This window comes from Zonotrichia albicollis, chromosome 3 (genome assembly GCF_047830755.1).
Source record: "Zonotrichia albicollis isolate bZonAlb1 chromosome 3, bZonAlb1.hap1, whole genome shotgun sequence".
NCBI lineage: Eukaryota > Metazoa > Chordata > Aves > Passeriformes > Passerellidae > Zonotrichia > Zonotrichia albicollis.
Window position 1 is genome coordinate 111,473,488 of NC_133821.1, and position 21,015 is coordinate 111,494,502.

The 21,015-nt window shown below is 36.8% G+C and overlaps 1 protein-coding gene across 1 annotated transcript in view; it reads right to left on the reverse strand.

The window, feature by feature from the left end:
* Positions 1-1,141: 1,141 nt before the first annotated feature.
* PRIM2 (DNA primase subunit 2) overlaps positions 1,142-21,015 on the reverse strand; it is an 89,592-nt gene continuing 69,718 nt past the window's right edge. The window contains exons 10-13 of the mRNA XM_005483949.4: positions 14,239-14,365; positions 13,318-13,400; positions 6,663-6,731; positions 1,142-1,738 (exon numbers count right to left, since the gene is read on the reverse strand). Coding sequence (XP_005484006.2) covers positions 1,511-1,738; positions 6,663-6,731; positions 13,318-13,400; positions 14,239-14,365 — 507 coding nt within the window. The 3' untranslated portion in view covers positions 1,142-1,510. The remainder of the gene's footprint in view (positions 1,739-6,662; positions 6,732-13,317; positions 13,401-14,238; positions 14,366-21,015) is intronic.

Genomic DNA, 21,015 nt, shown 5'->3' on the forward strand with positions numbered 1-21,015 from the left:
TACACACTGACCATGACATTCTGCAGTATGGAATGTCCCTTTGGCCAGTTTGGGTCAGCTGTCCTAACTGTGCTTCCTCCCAGCTCCTTGTGCAGCTGCTCCCTGGCAGAGCACAGAACACTGAAAAGTCCTTGATTTAGAGTACACCCTGCTCAGCAACATCTCAAACATCGGTGTGTCATCAACCTTATTCTGAGTCCAAAACACAGCACAGTAACAGCTACAGGAAGAAAATTGACTCTATTCCAGCCAAAACCAGGATAAATTACATGGATTTAGGACTGTCTGAAATGTTCACCATTTTCAAGGCAATCTCTCAAGTCACCTCCATTTGCTGTGCATTGGCTCACGCTGCCAATCAGGCTGCATGCATGCAAACTGGGTCCCTTCTGGAAGCAGTTCACACAAAAGGCACATTCTGCACATTCCCGCACCTGCTACTGACCACTCCAGCTACAGTGTAAAGACAAAAACTAGCACAAAGTAAACCTCCCAAAACATGCAGAGAAGGAACACAGCGTGCTCAGCATCCGGTGCACAGCAGTGACAGTGGTGGCAGCTGCTGTCATTGCCCTTGCCAGGGCAGCACTCCTCACCTCAGCACAGCACTTAAAGCCCCACTCAGTCTGGGAGCTCCTCAGCCTCCTTCTGCTGAACACCCAACAGTGACATCCTCTTCATCATTAGATCCTGAAACGCTTTGAGATGTTTTATTGTCTTGGATGCTTGCACTTCACAAGCTGGGGGCCAGCATTCCTTCTGAAATACTCAACTCCAAACTGAATTGGGGTACATTTGAGATTACAGGCTGGATGGAAAGAAAACCACTTCCTACATCAGCATGACTGCTGCACAGAAATATGTGCTAATAAGCTTTTAGCTTCCTCATAATGAGTCAGTTGCTAGAGTATATTTTTTTTTATTACTTTCTTACATACAGGTGTCTAAACTCTGATTAGGTTCTCTTCCAACTATCAAAACCAGCTCTCTAAATTTAGAGCCAAGGTACAAATTAGGAAGCTGATTTCCCTCAGCTTCTCATACAGAAGAGCCAGACAGACTCCTCCAGAGGGCAATTTTGATCATAAGAACACCTACTTAATTACCATCCCAGTATAGCTAAAAAAATAACACAAAAAACTTTTGGCTTGCAATTTTTTTATTACGATGATACACAGAAAAGTGATCACAAAAGGGGATGAAAATAGTTGAAAATTTTGAAGAAAATAAAAAAAAGGTAAATCCGACAAAAATTACCTAATAATTGTGAAGAAAGTTTCATTTCCCATCCTTAAACACACCCTATAAAACAGCTTCCTAAAGCAGTAAGAATAAATACTGGATGCAATTACAGCTTCAATATATATCTTTCATTTTTTCAGCCTTCTCAAAGCACTAAATGCTTCTGTCTTCCAGGTGGTGAAGTGCATATTCCTCAGTACAGGGACAAATCCAGCTAGAGAAGGGAAATAATAAAACAAAGCAAAAATAACCCAAATAACACAGCTGCTTAGTCTTCAGTGAAGTATGCTTCCAGTCCTTCCAGTTCAGTATCAGCTTTTTCATTTGAAGAGGCAGGAGTGGAACCTGAATTTATGCTTTCCTGACTATTATTTTTTTGTTGAAAGTTTCCCGAGTTATTGAATTCCTTCTTCGGTTCTCTACCACCATTTAACAGCTTCTGACTCTCTGTGAAGTACTGATTAGGATGATTCAAAGAAAACCCAATGTCATCAATCTGCACATAAAAGGAAAGGAACACCAAGTTATTACACTTACTTCTAAAAATTCTCATCTTCATATTCAAGAACAGATTAATTAACAATTTAATAAGTTCCAATTTTGTTGAAGAAAAAGGCATTGGTTTGTAAATAATGCTTCAGTAAATGTTAGCATAACACAAATCTAGTTTCATCAGAAATTTTCTTCCTTCATTGCAGAAATAAAATAACTTTGGCATATTCAAACATTATTTCACACTGTCTTTACTATAGTAAAAAAAATAACATCACAAAGCATCTAAAAACACACAAGTAAAATGGCATCTCTTTAGAGATGTAGGACCATTGAATCTACACCTTAAAATGGACTTTCACAATCCAAAAGAGGGAGTGGGAGAGGCTCAGAGTGCAAATGAAAGTGAAAAACACTGCTAGAAGTTGCAGCAATTGCACAGTATAAATCCAGATCTTAAGTATAAGAGTGAAACTGCAAATGGAAAAGAGGAGCTTCATGTCTTTCCCTGGTTTCCCAAGAAGGCACAAATGCAATATTTACAAGGGAGTGAGCTAACACAGAAGCCCCAGAGATCAAACTTGTCCTTGCTCCATCAGTGCCACCATCAGCACCTGACTCTAGATGCACAACCAGTACCACAGAACATTTAGTCTTCAGTGCTAAAAATACAGAAAACTAGCAGCAGAGATGTACTACTACTTTTTACTTCAGCAGATGCATTCTTTCAACTCTGGAATTATTTGAAAAATGAACATTCACTTGATGCTCCTCAAATAAAGAAAGCTTTCAGCTTTAATAGGAAGCTATTTTATGTAATGACCAAGAAGCAGAGTTATAACTTTTGTATTTCTTTTGGGAGGCTCAGAAGTTGGAAATGCTTACTTTAAAAGGTGCTTTCACCTCCTATTCAAGGCAACCTGCACCTTTCATCTGCCTGTGAGTTCATGTGAATTGTAGGAACATTTTAAAAAAAACCACTGCTCTTAAAATACATTGGAAGACTTACCAAACATGGGGTACAACACACCATGGAACACTCAGAGTCGTATACCTGTTAATTTCTGCTCCCACTGCATTCCTTTTTTCCCAGAAGGGAGTGGCCAATTCAGGCATAATAAGCAACTCTGCACACACACTGAGTCTCCTGAGGACATACTGTGGCTAATTTAATATGCCAAACCCCACCAATTTAAATTTCAGCTGCTTGTGAATAATCATAAACCAGAGGATCAGTGTGTGCTCTAAATGGAACCCTGATTAAATGCATTACCACTGCCTAGCTAAGCTCCATTAGAAAATGGTGACATGGATAACAAAATCTTATTCAGACATGAATTAGCAACTGTAGTCAGTGACCTTGCTTGAAAAATCTTAAAAGTAACAGTCCTAGCACTCTAATTTGGTATTCCAAGGCATAATGAAAAAAAAAAAAACAAAAAACCTAACCCAAAGTCATCACTGAATTTGATTTTAGTTTTATCTGGATGAGTTTCATCCAGCCAGCTTTCATCCATGCTCCAATTTTCATTACATGGGAACTAAATTACTTCTTTACATGAAAAAAGCTTAAAAAGAAGTGATATAGTGAAAAAGTGGCTTTCCCTTAGAAGTTGTTAATGAGCTGTGGTTGTTTTAACCTTAAAATCTCAGTTCTCATCAGACCAATTTAAGAGTTATTTTGTAACTCTTAATTTTATTCTAAACTCTTCTCTCCCCAGCAGTCTGGAACAAGCTATAGAAGCAGCTCATTGTATGAATGGAGCCTACAACCATGTCTTCAGAGGTGATTGATGGTATTTGTGGGTTTTAATTTGTGTGTTTTTAAAAGTTGTCTATGGGTTGTTAGTTAAAATTGTTGATTTGATTATTCCATGTACCATTTTTTCCTTTTCAAACTTGAATGCTACTTAAATAAAACTCTATCAGATGAAGCGCAGACAACAATTAATTAGTTTCAAATCATCAAGTTTTTCTGAGAGCTTTAAAAGAGAAGGGGGAAGATTTTTTCATTATCTTCATTTATAATATAGTGATATAAAAAGAATTCTGTTCTCTGTAATTTTCAATAAGGTTCAGTAAGCATTTCTTTGAATAAAAATTTTCTGCTCTGCCTGGAAATTCACAAGAAATTTGAATACAGAAATGGAAGTATTTTTTTACATTAGACTGACCATACAACTTTATGCAAGTTTTACAATGTTTTTAAGTAATATAAATCAAAGCATGTTAATTTTAAAAGCCTCATCATTAACTTAGTTTGTAAGATAGCTGAGACTTACTACAAGAAATAGAGAAAGCAGATTTCTCTAACAGCTTTGCCAATTCACACTGGTAAATCTATCTGGAATCCACCATAGCCAAAGTAAAATGTATGTTCTGTGCAGCCAAAACTTTAAGCTTTTAACATGCAAAAGTTTTAAAACTTTAAGCTTTTAACCAAGCAAAAAGACCTGGCACTTCAGACACAACTGTGTAATCCATCTAAGTAGGTGATACTAACACAAGACTTTGGATTTGGCACATTTTGCACATACTGGCTCTCACACAAACTCCACTTTAATATTGCTGCTATAGCAAATACTGTTTTGAAAATCCTGAAATAATAATTTTGAAACTGTAACATCTTTGGGTTTTAACCAAGAACTTTTAAAATGACAGCTGATAATGCTACAGCTAATATTAGAGAAAAACCACGTGGAGCAATCATGGTGCTAGAGCTTTCCTTTTGCACCCTTACTGAAGAGTTAACAAATTGCCTACATGTATTAAGATACATGGAGGCTCCTGCCAGTCCATGCACTGGGCCATACAAATGATGTTTGCTTTTGTTCTGTGGTTGTGAAAAAGTGCAACCCAAAGCTCAGGAGAGGTGTAGCACTGAAGTTAACAAGCCCAGGTTACACAGAATACCCAGAGCAGCAGGTTTTGTTAGCCCATGCTGCTCGAACACAGCACTGAAGTGCAAGGACACAACCCCCATCACCACCCCCCAAAAATCTATCTCAGCATTCTCACTCTAGTCCAGCTGCCTGTGTTAGCACAGCCTTGGTGCCAAGCACTGGACTACTGAAGCTGACCCTGTGAACTTAGAGAAATAAAATCTTTAACAAGTGTCCATTACAAAGTCATTCGTAGTTAATCTTACCCACATACACCTTAACTTTCAAGAATTGCAGGCAACACCAACAGCTCTTCCCAACACATATCCAACACTTTCTTTGTAAAATTTTTGCATAATTTAAATTAAATTTCTCCATGTGAGCAATTCCATTAACTTCCATGAAAATTTTACTTAAGATTGTTCCCTGCTCAAAGAAACAAAGTTATGCTACTTCATTCTTGTGAACTTTCCTTCAATGGAAAACTCTGCTAGTGATATACAGGAAAGGAAAGGCTTGATTGCAAGTAAAGGTCACCAGCTTCAGAGACACATCTTTTACCTCCCCATAGAAAAAAAAATTAAAAATTAATAAAGCATAGAGTTGTAGAACAGAAAAATCAGTCCAAGCAGGCTGGTAACAAGTTAACCAGCTAAATTCTGTAAAAAATTGCCATCATAAGCATGTGCCATTCAAACTACAGTGTGTGAGTGTGTGAGTGTGTGTGTGTGTGTGTGTGTATTTTGCTTTCTCTTACTGAAATGATATCAAGGGCAAAGCAGAAAGATGATTGTGAGTGCAAGCAGCAAAGACAGATATTTATATTACCACAAAATTGATAAAAATAATGCTTTTCTGGAATTTCCTATGGAAGAATGGAAAGACAGCTTTCCTAAAATGCATGGTACTGATTTATCTTTTGATGAATGTTGACCTTGGGGTCCACAGTCATCTTGAGAAATTATTATTTCTACTGACATGAGCTTACACAGAGCAAGTATTACCTAAATTTAAAACTGGATATTATTTTGAATTTCCTTCCAGATTAGTAGACTTTTTCTCACATTTTCCAAGACCATAAGACAAAGTGCTCCTCTCAAAATACAGCCAAAACAACAGTGGACACAGGCTCAGGCTACACCTTTGCTATACATTCATACATATGACATCTGGAAATATGTGAAAACAAACATTTCCACTTAAATCAATTGTGAAAATCAGTTAAGAACAAAAAAGTCAGTGGTAAATGCCTCTGGGTGGGTCATCTAATCCTCATCCATATTCTTAGTAAGGCTGCTCCATAGTCTGCTGTTTGAAAGGAATGCTTCCATTTTTGGTTTGTGAAGAGAACAAAGCTGTAAGAAGAGCTGTGCTTCACTGGGGTTTTCTGATGACAAGGAATCTTGAACCAGTGAAAATGCTGGTTCTTTGAATCAAGAAATCACACAGGAGATGGAGTGTGACCATTTATTATGTTAAATTTTTTTGGAGAAAATTTTAAGATAACTTTGCTTACAATTAAACAAATGGGAAAGCTCTGAGAATGCCCATCTTGATTTAAAAAAATAATCACACACGACTACATATGTGAATAAACACCAAATAAAAATTAACAAAAGGTACATGAAAATGCTGGGAGATTTAATTAAGAGGTTTTAGATACTTTCCCTTCATTTTTCTAAGGTTTTTATGTGTTCTATCTAAACACATCAAACTTGCTCAATGTATGAAAGCCTACAAATTTGATTAAAAGCAGGATCTTGAAAAAGCTAAATGGCTCGAAATAGATAAGATTCAATCATACTGACTTTTTCAGAAAGACAGCATAGTATTTTACAACACCTTGTAATATTGAGGATATTAATATCATCAATATATAAATGCAGAAAATTACAAAGGAATATTTGAAATTACTGAAAGGATAACTAACAAGGCAAAACAGCTAATGATGCATGGGCAAACTGAAAACAGCCTCTGGGCTTCATTCATGATTTCCAAGGCCTTCCTCAAGACTAGGTGGGTGAACAAAGAGGAGCAGCTACTCACATCATGGGTCAGCTCGAAGTACTTCTGGCAGGCCAGCTGGTAATGCATGCCCTTCACCAGCTCCAGCACCTGCACGGGAGAGACACGAGACACTCACAAACAGCACACGTAAAACTTACTGGTACCTGCAACACCAGGGTGCTCCAGGACAGCCCTGTGCAACAGCTCACGGACATCTGCAGCACACCACACCTGAGAATCCTACAAATAGCTGACAGCATTTTAAAAATGCCCTGGCTACGTTAAAAACAAGATAAAACCACAGGAAGGTACACCCGACCCTTAAAATGCAATTTCAATACTCTTAACTTCAAGAATAAGTTGAATCTATATTTTGGTAATATCATTGTGACAGTTATTGTCAAACTATCATATTGCAACATCTCTTCTATAATTGCAGACATAAATCTAGCAATTCAAGTGGTTGAAGCATGAAGCAATCAAGGACATGATTTGTATTTTTATTTTCCCCATTACCAGTTCATGCAGATGCACAGCAAAATACTACTGTGCTCCCATCAAGAAAATTTAATGCAAATCCTTTAGACAAGTATCTCTGAGAGGGGAATGCTTTTACCTTCAATCAGATTTGTCCTTTTAGAAATGAAGCTATTTCTAGTCAAGCTCAGCAGAATATGTGAGTGAATAGGCTGTTTTGAACACGCATTAGGAAAATCATGCCATCTTTTGTAAATACAATTTGCTTTCCAATTCTACTTCAGGTAATCTCTTCTGTGCTGCATGAAGTCCCATTCTTATCACCAGAATGCAATGCTGGTTGAATATTTTAAAGTTTCATTACCTCCTCCCTCCTTTATATAATCAAAATGTATGCTCTCTCTGCTTATCAAACAGAGAAAATTGCTGGAATTAAGAGATAGCCTCAGTGGAAGGAAAAATAGTTTTCAAGAAATGTTAATTTCAAGCCATTTCCCAAGGTTGACCTTTGTGTCAAACACAGCAATATACAGCTTAAATCCCTGCTGTACTCATTATTGGATGGTGCCTTGTATTTATTGACAGCTATATAAATAAATTACATTTACTGAATGGATAAAAACAGCAACACACTGCCAGGAAAGTACTTAGCCCCATTATTTCTCTGTAATAGCCCAGCTGATTACATTTCTATCTCTCTTGCCACCTCCTGCTAAACCTTCTGTAAAACACAAAGGCCAAGACCAGCTAGGCAATGAAGTCTGAAATCTGCCACTATCTGTGTACATAAATATATCTCTATTTTTCTCCTCTCTCCTTGAAATTGATGGAAAAAATTAGTAAAGGATTGAAAAAACTCATCTATTCTTAACACCTCAATTTCATATTGCCCTACATTTGCTTGTTTGTTCTTTACAATATAATCCATGCCATACAAAAGAGCCATCTCTATTTTAAAGAAAATGCTAACCATGTTATATGTATATACTTAAAAAGTGGTTTTCACATAATATGAAGTGATTATCAGAAGACCTATTTGTCTGTTGGTTAGATAAAAGAAACATTCATGATATTCTGTAGCATTCAGACCTGTCTAACGTGAATTTCCCAGTTGAAATAAGTCAACTAATTCAATCTAGTTCATAAGTATTCACAATTTCCCCCAAATTCCTCTTATTTAATCAAGATTACATGTAATAAAATTATATAAATAAAAAGTTTTCTAAATTTAGGTGTAGACATTTTAAATCTCAGAACCTTAATTGAGCAAACAAACTCAGGTATGCACTGATTCTTAGTGTAAACCCTAAAAGAGATTAAAAAAGTTAGTATATATATCTAAGTTTCAACTGTACACATCATGGAGGACCAGGTTCCACTTTGCACATATGAAAGGGAGGGGGAATAAGGGGCACATTTAACATATTTGAAGAAGAATAGCTTTAGTAGATTAACTTGCTTTATCAGGGAAGAAGTTGCTAAGAGGAAACAAAAAAGATTAAACCCTGCAACAGAATGAAGCCCAGCTAGAAAGGAGTCTTCTGTATAGAAAAACTATTAAAATAAAACAGATTCACCATCCCTAATAAATATTATCTTTTCTGCTACATTTCTGTCCTTAATGAAAGCAAGCTTGCAGCTGTTTTTCCCTAGTATTTCCCAGAAACAGACCTGCACTCAAAGCTTCATTCACAGCAATCTTTTGCCTCTACACACATTAAGCCATTTACACTGCATTGCTTTATTTTGTAAGCAGAGGTACACACTCAAGGACTTTTCCTGTTATGTGCCTTTTCCTTCACTGCCATCTGCAACTTGCTTTTCTGATGTTGCTCTTCTGACTGCTAATGAGGCTGAGATGATGTTTGGCAGATGCATGCAGCCACCTGCTTTTACAGATCCTCAGCACTCAAAGTGAAGATGTTGCAGAGCAGGACAGTTGGGGCTCTATAATTATCCACTGTTATTTTCAACTTACTCAAAGTGAGTTTGGGTTGGGGTTTTTTTTACATTGCAGAATTAACTTATCATGAAAATCCTTCTACCATAGACTCAGTTGTGTGTGATTAATTTCTAACTTTTCCTGGAAACTTTGTTTAGCTGCAAGGGAAAATATTTTTACAGACAGCAATAACCTAAAACTTCTACAATATTAGATCAACAGGGAGAATGTTAAGTTTTTTTCCACTGTGGTGGTCTTGTGGTGGGTTTTTTTTGCAGGTTTGGCAGTTCTTTTCTTTGGTGTTTTGATGGGATTTTTTTCATTCATAGAAACATACAGCTGTATCAGAGGCCTAGGCACAGACTGGTTTATTTATTTCCATCTCTGTGAAGAATCTCCAACCCACCAAAGCCTTAAATCTGTTGAAGAATATTACACAAAGTTCAGTGAATAACTTAATCAAAACCTTTAATTTAACCCAATTATAGGGGGAAAAAAGATTTTTAAATTAAGAGAAAAATTCTACTAGAAAGAACAAGCCTTCTTCTGAAGTTATCTGCTGTTCACCAACATAAGTATTTTTCCATAAAATGCTTTTATTCCTTGTAGAAAAGCAAAAAGAACTAGTCTTGACTCTCTGTTTCTCCTGTTTGTAAACCAAGAAATTTTTACTACTTTTTGCTTTTGCTATTGGTATTGACATGATTTGGGAAAAAGGTAATTTCTGCAAGAAAACATTCTGAAACAAGTAATAGATATTTTGAAACAACTAATTCAAAGCCTATCATTTCTATCTCTCTATATGTAAGATGTGCAGGCAACAAATTACAGTGCATTTAGTACAGTATCAGAACAGATGCATTAATCACAGAATCAAAGAATGATTTGAGTTGGAAGGGACCTTAAAGATCATCTAGTTCAGACCCACCTGCCATGGATGGAGACACCTTTCACTAGACCAGATTGCTCAGTGTCCCATCCAACCCGGCCTTAAACATTTCCTGGGATGGGACATCCACAAATTCTCTGGACAACCTGTCCCAGTGACTCATCATCCTCACAGTAAAGAATTTCTTCCTTTTATCTAATCTAAACCTCCCTTTCTTTCAGTCTGAAGTCCTTCCTCCTTGCCCTGTCACTACATGCACTTGTTCAATGTCTCATATGTAAAAACTTAATTTAACATATTCTTTAATCTTTATATTCTTCAAATTGATTAGCTGTTATCAAACCTGATTTCATGAGGATTTTACCTAATTAGCAGTATACCAGAGACAGAAATGAAAAATTATACACTATAAATTCAAATGCCATGCACTTACACATTCACAAATATAGACTAACCTAAGGAAAATGTGAAAATACAAGTTAAATAATTCAGTTCTTGGAATAAACATCAGGATTAGCTCTCTGCTTCAAGCACTTAGATAACTAGACAAGACCTGTAAGTCATCTGCTGCATTACTTTGAGATGATTTCTTCAGCAGATACAATCCTAGACAAGATATAGCCTCAGAAAATCTAGACTGGAACAACAGGTCAGATCCAAATACTTAATAGTGAGGAGAGTCACATATTCAAATGCTTTGATCCCTTTTTTCATTACTGACAACACTACAAAACGAATGTAATGAAAGCAGTCTAATGCTCAGACTGACTACTGAAGTCATGTGAGATCTGGCAGCATTTGCTGTTTACCATCATCACATCATCTTTCCCTTTTCAGACCCAGTCTTGTGAAAAAGCCCTTTAGGATGGGGTTTGTTCCTGCCATGCAGCAATCAAATGCTTCATCTGAATTGGAAAAACTCAGACACTCTTATGAACCCTAAAGGAATGGGTGCATGTCAAGAGTATGGACAGCCCCAGAAACAGAAGGCTGAGACCAATCCTAGAAAACTGAGCACCCTGGGTAAAACCATAACCATTAGGGCTAGACGCTATCCCACTGTGGCTCACATAACAGCCATGAGGAACAAGCTGCAAAGACAAGGAAGGGCCTTGTTTGTGGGTTTGGAGGGCAGACATGGAGCACTCTAACCAAAAGATGAAAATCACATCAGGAGACCAATTCCCCAGTGCATGGCTAAATCCAAAATAGATATTTTAAAAATTTTGCATCATTCCCAGAATTTTGGAACAGAACAAGGAATGAGCATAAGAGGTCCTGAGCCCCAGAAAAAACATACTTTTTATTGAAATACAAAGCTGAAAGGTCAAGCTCCAAACCATTAATTAAGTATCTACCAGTTTGTAAGGGAGCTCTCATTGGACCTGGAGTTAACAGGCAGCCTAAGAGTCAGAGGGTATGGTTTGAGTGAATGCCAGTCTAGTTACATGAGACCATTGAAAGACTGGTAAACCATCCACTCCTAATGTCTATTCACAGAGCTAAAGGAAAAAAACATTTCTGATACTCAGCAACCATCATCAACATCAGAGAAGACTCCTAAAAGCCCTGTCTGGACTGAAGGATCCTGACCTGTTCTTAGTCACACAAACATTACTGGACCATGATAACAGAGCAAAAAGGAGAGGCAGCAATAATGACAACTTGGAGACTGATGGCAAATAGTTTTCTTCTTCTTCTCCTACTGGATATCTCAAAGACTGTCTGATGTAAAAGATTAATTTCTCAGAAGCCAGGCACAGCCAACATTTTTTATTTTACATTATTTTATTTTATTTTTATTAGGTTTTGCATGGAGGGTGTATAATTTGCTGGGGGTTTTTTTGTTTAAAACTAGGAGTGGACACTGAAGAGCCCTTTACCCTAATTGCACTTAAACACCACAAAAGTCATGGAAAGGACAATATCCATTTCTGGGCAGAAAGATGTTGATGGAGACAGTTTTTCTTAGTCACTTTTGATAAAAAAATATAAGACTGCTAGTGAATTCAAATTCTACTTTACAAGAAAAGACCAAACAAAAAACCCTAAACACATACACACACAAAAATAAAATCACAATTCACATTAAATAAGGAACTACATTAAATATGAAGATACTGTCTTACTGTGCAAATTCACTGAAGAAATAACCTCTACTAAATCTGACCCACACATACAGCAAGGGATCTAAGCCTGTAAATCCTCACCAATCTTTCCAATTATTAGCAGGATAAAAAATCCTAGACCAGCATCAATTCTTTATAAATATATATATATATATATATATATATATATATATATATATGTGGAAAAAAACCAAAGAAAATTATCTCTAGGGCCAGTCAGATATATAGATGCTTATTGATATGAACCAGAAGAAAACATGGAAAAAAGAGAAAAAGGTAAAAATACTCCTACAAAAAATGTGAGTATTTCAGGAATTTGTCAATAATTACTATAGTGAACAATAAACTCTTTAAAACTATTCTCTTTTAATTTGTATCTTAATTAGTCCTTCCAAGAGGGACTGCTTTAAGTGGAACTTTCACATTCTTTTCCATCTGGTACAACAGTCTGTTGATGCCTGACCAACAATGGTGACATTCCATATGAACTAAACACAACAACTTTAAGCAGGTTTCTCCTAAGGATCTAAAGCAGGTTCCAGCCAGTAAATACACAGAACTGTTTGGTCTCAGCTTAAATCTCACCAGTACCTCTTCTTTCAATGAAAATGATGACACCCTCTTACTGCCTTAAGATCTTGCTAGAGAATGCAGTGGGAGACACAGTTCTTCAGGACACATCTCAAAGTTCCAATTCCTACATTTTATTCTATCTACAAGATAGATTTTTCAATTTATGTTCACGTTTTTTAAAAGCTGATAAAAACTTCTGCTTAATTTCATTAGGTGTTTTATATGCTTTTGTTGTTCAGAGGAAGTCAGCACAACTGATAATGAGAAATGTATGGATTGTAGAAGTTTATTATAGAAAAGAATTACATTTGTGTACTGGCTACATAGTAGTCATCCACAAGTCACTGCAAGAATAAAAAAAAATTCTCTGAAACACTGCCATAATTATTTAAACTTCTTTTCTAATCACAGTGCAGTAAAACAAAGTATAAAAAAATTCTGGATTGTATCCACTATTGGAATAAACCTCCTCACAATATTAAACAATAAAAGGTAGTGACAATAATCATCACATCAGTGGGAGCATTGCAGCCAGAAAGTTAAAATTCGGGTATAAAACCTTTATAAGAAGAAATATTTCACAATACACAGTGACAAACTGCATATGGCATTCCTACACAAATTGAAAGTAAAATTGAAAAGCAGAGCCTTATTAATGAAAGTGTCAAGCAAAACATGTCTTACCTGAGCTATTCCACTGGGAGGGATCTTGAAAGACTGCAGCTTTTGCTTCAGCAGCTCGGGATCGCTGTGGCGGAATGGGCACCCTGACAGTAAAAAATAAGCAAGCTCACAAACAAGGCTGTTTACTCAGGAGTTAGTGCAGTAAGGCACTCAAGAGACCAGCTAAGCTGCTCCTAATTGTCTAACAGCTTATTAATAGGAAAGTTAATTACCCGTGTGTACAATTGCCTTTTTTTTTCTTTAAATAATTACTTTACTGCAGAGTTATCAGGGCACCACAGGCTCAAGAGTCACATAAAATATCCCACCATAAAGAGGCCACAATTCTTATTCACTGACAGGAAAAGAGTTTAAATTAGTTCCTTACTAACAGTGGCAGTGTTGGTACATTTAATAGCTGTGGAAAAAACCCAAGAAAATAACAGTAATGAGGGTCAACTGGTCTTTAAAAGCATAGTCCATTGTAAAAATATCACCTTATCAGTAACTTAGAAAGTTCCACCACCTGAGTGGAGGAAAAAACTCCTAGAGTGAGTTTCGAGACACAACTGAATGCCAACTCAGTTTTAGCATAACAACAGTGAAGCAAGTGTAGGTTTCCCAGGTCTAGTCACACAGTTGTATGAGTTCTTAAAATACCCTAGCAAACTTCAGACTTCCTGTATGACTGAATTCATGTCTCAGAACACCTCCAATTGGTAATTTCTTAAAGTATCTGCACATTTAAAGTCTCCTTGAGCTGCATGACACAATGTAGGTAAAAACAGCAGTTATCAAGTCTGATCTAAAGAGATTAGTTCAAGACCACTATGGTCTGGAAATTCAATACACAATTTAAAAGACTACAGGAGGGAGCAACTTCGCTGCCAAGAGATTCTGTTGTTTGTAAATGCTTGGGGTTTTCCCCCTCAAGGAACTCACCATGATAATCCCCTTGGCTTGGTGGATTGGACATGATAATCTTCATGCAGCTGTATGGGGTATAATCAGTTCTCTTTCCTTCTTTCCCATAGCTGTGGCGAATGCTGTAAGCATATCCTTTGTCAAACTGAATAAAAACAGAAGAATAAATTCTTATATATTGGGTCAGGAATTCTACCTTCTCTGCAAATAGAAATATTGAATAACAAAATCATTTTTCCAAACATACTCAAACTAAGGAAAATAAAAACCTAGTTGCTTGCTGCTAGCTTTGAGTTTTACATTACACGAACACACATTTGTACATAAATGTGCTTTACAAACACAGCTCAAAAGAAGTGTGTAACTTCATTGATTTAAGGTCTTTTCAGCTGATTCTGTAATGGCTTGAAAGATAAGATGACATAAGAATCAAAGTTTTGGACCCCACAGTATTAGTAAATGGAGACAACATGGTAATTTGAAATATTTCACAAATGTCCATCAATTGACTGCCTGATCAGGAAAAAAAAAAGCAAACAGAAATTCAGATTTCTTTACTCAGGTTTATGTTCTTGTTCTCCCAAAGTATAATGCTGCACCTAGACTTTGCTTCAGCACTGAAGTTCAATTTTTCAGATTCTAAAATGAAGTATACTTTGCTTGTATAAAAAAGATTTTCTCTTATGTCTACCAACAGACTACCAACTCCTCCAAAAAAATGAAATCTTCTAAAGTATACAGATGTAATCAAACATTTATCTTTACAGCTGAGCACAAAGTTATCAGTATATCATTTTAGATAAGTCCTGTGGAAGCCATTCAATTACATGAGCTCATGTCTTTTTTTACGTGGTAATTGGTGACATAAAATCTGTAGAGGAATTAGATTACTTAATATACAGATTCCATTAAATTGCATTAGCTACTGTAAGGCATCAAGGAACATTTGTTCAAATAACATACTTCAAGTTCTAAAACCACAAATATGATAAATTAATGAAGCATCATATTTAGAATTACACCTTTTCAGTATCTCTTTGCCTTAAAAAAGAACCATGACAATACATAAAAGGAACAACTCTGCTTTTGCTCAAGTCAAAATTATAGCATTAAACTCAAATTCCCCATCTAAATATAGACAATACCTATAAGAATTTAAGTTTTCTTCTCAAAAAACATTTTAAATTAATTTTTTTACTCTAACTCTGGTATTTTATTGATAGAAGACAATGTAATATACTGAGAAAATTCATTCAAACATACCACTGCTAACACTACTACTGCAAGGATATTCTCATTTCTACTGATAAAAGTAGTTCCCTATTTGGCCTGTGGATGTCCAAAGAGTACTTCAGAATATTCATATACCTATGAAATCTCTTGACTGGTCTAAAGATGACAAAAACAAAATAGAAACATAAATGTATTTGTTTCATATAAAACACTTCAATGATTTTGAAAATATAGCTACTTAAAACTCTATAACATAATATGCAAATACACATGATAAATGTGTATAAAATATACACAAACTGTGAGAATAAAATCCTAAATTGCACCTGACTCAAAGAGTAAAAAAGAAACTTTTCCATCAAGATGCTGCTCATAATCAAGTCAATACAAGAAGACTAAAATTCAGCACTCATCCCTAGTAAGGCTTAAGACATCCAAAGCTCTGAACAAATATTGACTAATTAATCTATACTGTGCATTTGACAAAGTGACTTTACTTCAAAAGACTTTTTAAAAAGCAGGAAGGGGAAGAAAAGAGAGAAAATAGCATTTTGTTTTCTAGCATAGCCACAGGCAGGATCAAGCAGGTGGGAATACTCCTTCCTATCTAGTGAACCTTTTTGCTCAGGAGATAAAAGAACTGGATGGTTTAATAGCAAATGAACATCACTTTTTCTAGCAACAGTGTCGGGCTCACCAACTCATCACTGGAAAGATTCCCTGGGTGTGTGCTCTCACTTGGAAGGGAACAGCTCCCCACTCCTTCACAGGACACAGCAGATGCTGGCCAAGCCCTGCTGCTGCTCCTCTTGGAGCTGCACATGCTCTGGTTACTCCTGAAAAGCAGCAAAGATCAGATACAAAGATGTCTGCATTTTAATTTCCAATCTCTGCATGAACCTGTTAAACTGAAGATGGAATCTGTGATCCTGCAGCCACCTGTTCTTCTACCCAGAAGCTCTGGAATATTTCCTCCTTTACAAAAGATGAATTAATGCACATTTCATCTTCTTAACAAAGGATATTTGAGCAAGCAATTAAGTTAGACTAATTTTTTTTTCCCCAAAGGTAAAGCAAATCATGAATGCTTCAGGATGTACTGCTTAGTTTCCTAGAAAATTAACACCCCTCTTTAACAGCTCTGTACACTAAAATCTTGAGCTGTACTTTTCACATCACTTGCCTTAATGCCCACTGAAATTACTTTTAGTACCTAACTCATTACTTTATGCTGAGAAGCAGCTCTTGCAGTAAATAGAAACAACAGCTACATAATAACACAACACAGCCTTGGGACAGGTTGGATATTTTCTTGCTGCTTTCTTGTAATCCTGTTTGTTTCTCTCTTTTTGCAGTGGCAGATGGCAGAGAACAACACGGCTCCGTGGTGCAGGTTGGCACATGTGCAGTTACACACATCACTGAGAGCTCTCTCATCCCTGTGATTCAGCTCTTCTCGTCTTTGATCAAGGAAGCAGGATTTTAGCAGGGCCAGTATCTGACAGGCTGTGTAGTCATTCTCAGAGGGAAGAAGCCATGAATTGGGACATTTCATTACAGAAAACCATCCTGCAGAACAGCCTTCTTGTACACTGGGGAGTGAACTCCATGGTCAGCCTCATTCTTTCCTAATACCATTACTCTAGGATGTGCATAAAGAAAAAAAAAAAAAAAACAACATAAGGAGCAACCTGTTTTGCTAGAAAAAGTACCAAGGTAAAATTAGACATGTTTCAAATCTGCAGAAACAAGAAGGCAGAGGGATCTGTTCCTTCCTGTTTACTCTAATGATCCAAATTGAAGTGGTTCAATTAGAGTTCATTGAACAAAATAAGTTATAGACAGTACATATCACGCAGGTAGATGCTTGCAGGATCATTCCAATAGTTTTAAACTATTTTAGAGAAAGAGCTTAAAAACCCGCAAAAATACTATTACCATCCATTCCAACTGCAATCTATTAAAAGGGCATTATGACAACAACCTGTAAAAGGTCAGACTCAAATTAAGTGATTTGAAAAATCACCAAAAATTTTTGGTGATTTTTGTAAGAACTTTTGAGGGTCTTATGAATCCTGATATGAACTTGCTCAAGAGTAATGATGCTGCAGGAGCAAGTACATTTTCCTTGTACTCTGCTTGACGGTTCCCACAAAACAAAAAAATTATTCACAGAAAAGCTGGGTATCATCTACACATTCCACCAAAGGTGTTCTAAATATCAACAGAAATTGCAAAGTTATTATGGAACAGTAATACTGAAGCAGCATCATGACACTATTGAGATGACCTACCACTGGTCACACTTGACAGTAAGGATTCTCTCCAATTTTTTAACTGTATGGCACACATCAGGACTATCTCACTTTGCCTCTATTCAGCTCTCTGAGCTTTCTAAAATCTGCAACATTTATAATTTATGTGTGGGGTGAATGGGCCATGGCTTTGGCAAGGGAGAAAGAGATCAAAAAATGTATCTTGTTAAAGCAATGAACTGATTCACACTGAGGCCAAAAAGTTGAGACAAAGGCAGCCCTACCAAAAATTGTGACTTGGATCTTGGAACGTGCAAGTCTAGGCATTAGCAGCAGTGTGAATTTTTGTTTTAAAAAAAAAACCTGCAAGTCAACTCTCCAAGCTTTAACTTGATCACTAAAGACAGAGTTTTTTAGGGACCTCTCTTTCCTTCAGGCATGGCTGCAGGATGCAGGTGATGTCACTTCAGACCAGACAAGTGGGTATTTCTGAGGTTTCATGCACCAGTGTCTGCTGTAATGAACTGGCACGTCCATTGCATGATACTGAATGTGCTAATGGTGATACTGGGCATCCTGGTGACACTGAGGCTTTCTTAGACAACTCCTCCCTATGAGAAACAGAACTCTGGGTAATGAGAAGTGGGACAAAACCAACGGTCCAAAGCCAGAACCAAGGAGGCTTAGGAGACAGATCACTTGGTATAGATGAGTGTACTGTAGCAAGGAACTTATCTTCTGCTTTTATGTGGTGCATTCACATGAGTATCTGGGTAATACAGATTAATTTGTCTAATAAATGTTACTTAAGACACACGTACTGTACTAGATAGCCTTCACTAGAAGATATAAAAAGTTATAAATTATAGTAGAAATAAAAAGGGACAGATATAAATACAGACATCTAAAAGCTATAAATTTGCAACTGGTACAGCCTAATACCAGATTCCCATATTCCAGACAGGAAAAGATCCAGATAGGCAAAGCTTTTTTCTACAAGTTCTGATCACATAAATGCACACAGAATCTTTAGCTATGGAATGAGGATGGACCTCAAAAGGACCATTTGGCAGGTGTATGCTCGCCCTTGAAGGAAAGTTTTCAACAGACAGAGCAGGAAAGCATGGATCATGTGTGCCCCATAATTATCAGTTTGCTGTAAGAGAATATACACTTTCAAAGCTACAAGAAATTACATTCCCCAGCCACTCCTGTCACTGAACAATGGGCATCATGTCAGCACTGACAGCGACCTTCCTTACACCCCTTGCCATATTTGCAGATTAGTATCTGTACACATAACTAGGAGCCCCATTAAATTTGTTATCAAATCTGATATTCAGCATGCATATTAGGATGGAAAATAATTTGCTAAAAGGTCTTGCAAGCCCTGTATGCTCAGGTTCACACTTCCACAAAACTTTCATATTTGAGTTAAAACTATTTTTATATATTCTTGTAAGATTTTATGCATCTATTCTTTTCAGGGAAAGGAATAGATGCATAATTTATTTATTTAAAGTCTATTATGTAAGCTAAATGGTGCACTAACTTTGTCTAGCTTCTTGACTGACCACCTGATTAGTTCCAAGTCTGCAAAATTCAAAGAAGTAATGGCTTAACACCTTTTTTTTGAAACAGTCATTGGGTAATTTCCTGTCTAAAATTGTTGAGCCTGTGTAGATAACAGCTTCAGATTCATAAATTTATCACACACAGTCACGTATCTGCTGAAATAATTGGTTCTCTCTTCTTCATTCATTTCCTAGGCAGTCACTCAAATCATTACTGTTGACACTGCTTAGTTGGCATATCTTTATCCAAGCAACTTTTTTTAAGCTCATTCTTAAAATAACCTCAACTTGAGATTATCTTTTTGCAAGCATAGTTGTATTTAGGAGCACAAATAAATACTTCTCTATCTGCCAACAACAAAAATTTGTCCTAAATTACCACCCTGTAGCCCAATTTCTACCTCAAAGGTACAGATCAGAGACATCACCTAAAACGGAGCTGGAAAACGATTACATTGTGCAGCAGTCAGCACAGACCAATCCACAGCAGTATAAAAAACCTTTTCCTCTCCAGTTCCAGGATTACCAAACTACATGAGGCAACAATCACTTAGTGCTGGAGAAGGTTTTATCTACTGTAAGAAAATCAGAAATTTTTTATATCAGTCAAACACCTTGTATGCTAACTACCCATATGAGCATAAAGTGTGGGGCTGAGGAACTAAAATCTGACACTGTAGGATTTTAATTTCAGCAGTCAAAGCTTGCCTTCATATAATTTAGCTAAATACACAATTTATGTACACAGTTTTTTCACACATTTACATGCACCAAGACTTGGAAAAGGAAAAGTAAAACATAAACCACAGCAGGCTGTCTTCTGCCTCAAGACAGTGCATCAAATTATCAGCACAGCACATCTTAAAGCCTTCCCTATAACAACTTAATTTTTCTTAGGCACATGCTTGGTCACCTACAAAAGATTTTATTAGCTACTTCAAAACACTGCAATATTTCTTTCTGTATCTAAATTATTCTGATGGTTTCGGTTGGGATAAAGTTAATTTTCTTTCCAGTAGCTGGTACAGTGCTGTGTTTTGAATTTAGTATGAGAATGATGCTGTTAACACATTGATTAGGGCTTACTCTGAGTCAAGGACTTCTCAGTTTCCCATGCTGTGCCAGTGAGGAGGTGCACCAGAACTAAAGTTAGCCAAGGGATATTCCAGACCACAGAAATCATGCTCAGTACACAAACTGCTCTAAGCTGTGTGGGTGCTGCTGGTCACTGCTTAGGGACTGGGGGGCATTGCTCAGCACATTTACTATGGATCACCTGTGGCTTGTTGGGGGGTGGGGATAGAGGGAGGGGGTCCTCTCTCTATTTTTATTAACTAAGAAAGTTCAACAGAAGTAGAATAGTAACTAACTGCATCTGCAGAAATAAGATTCCAGTCCAAACATCTAAATCCAGACATCTCTCATTATCATCAATGGTGGTCAATGCAACCAGAGGAGTCTGGGGAGCAATTCCATTTGCTCTGGAGGCTCATAAAATAAATCATTCTCTGGGCACTATTGACTGTACAGGCTAGATTTCTATTGGTCATAATGGCAGTTTATAATCCAAGTGTAAAGAGAATGTATACCAAGGAGAAGTTTAGTTTGTCTGTATCAAAACTGAGAGAAATCCATACTTACATGTACACCACAGCACCGTGTGTTACAGATTTACAGAGAACAGGGATGAAGACTGGCCAGGGACCCAAAGTCCAAAACTAATTTCCTGCTGC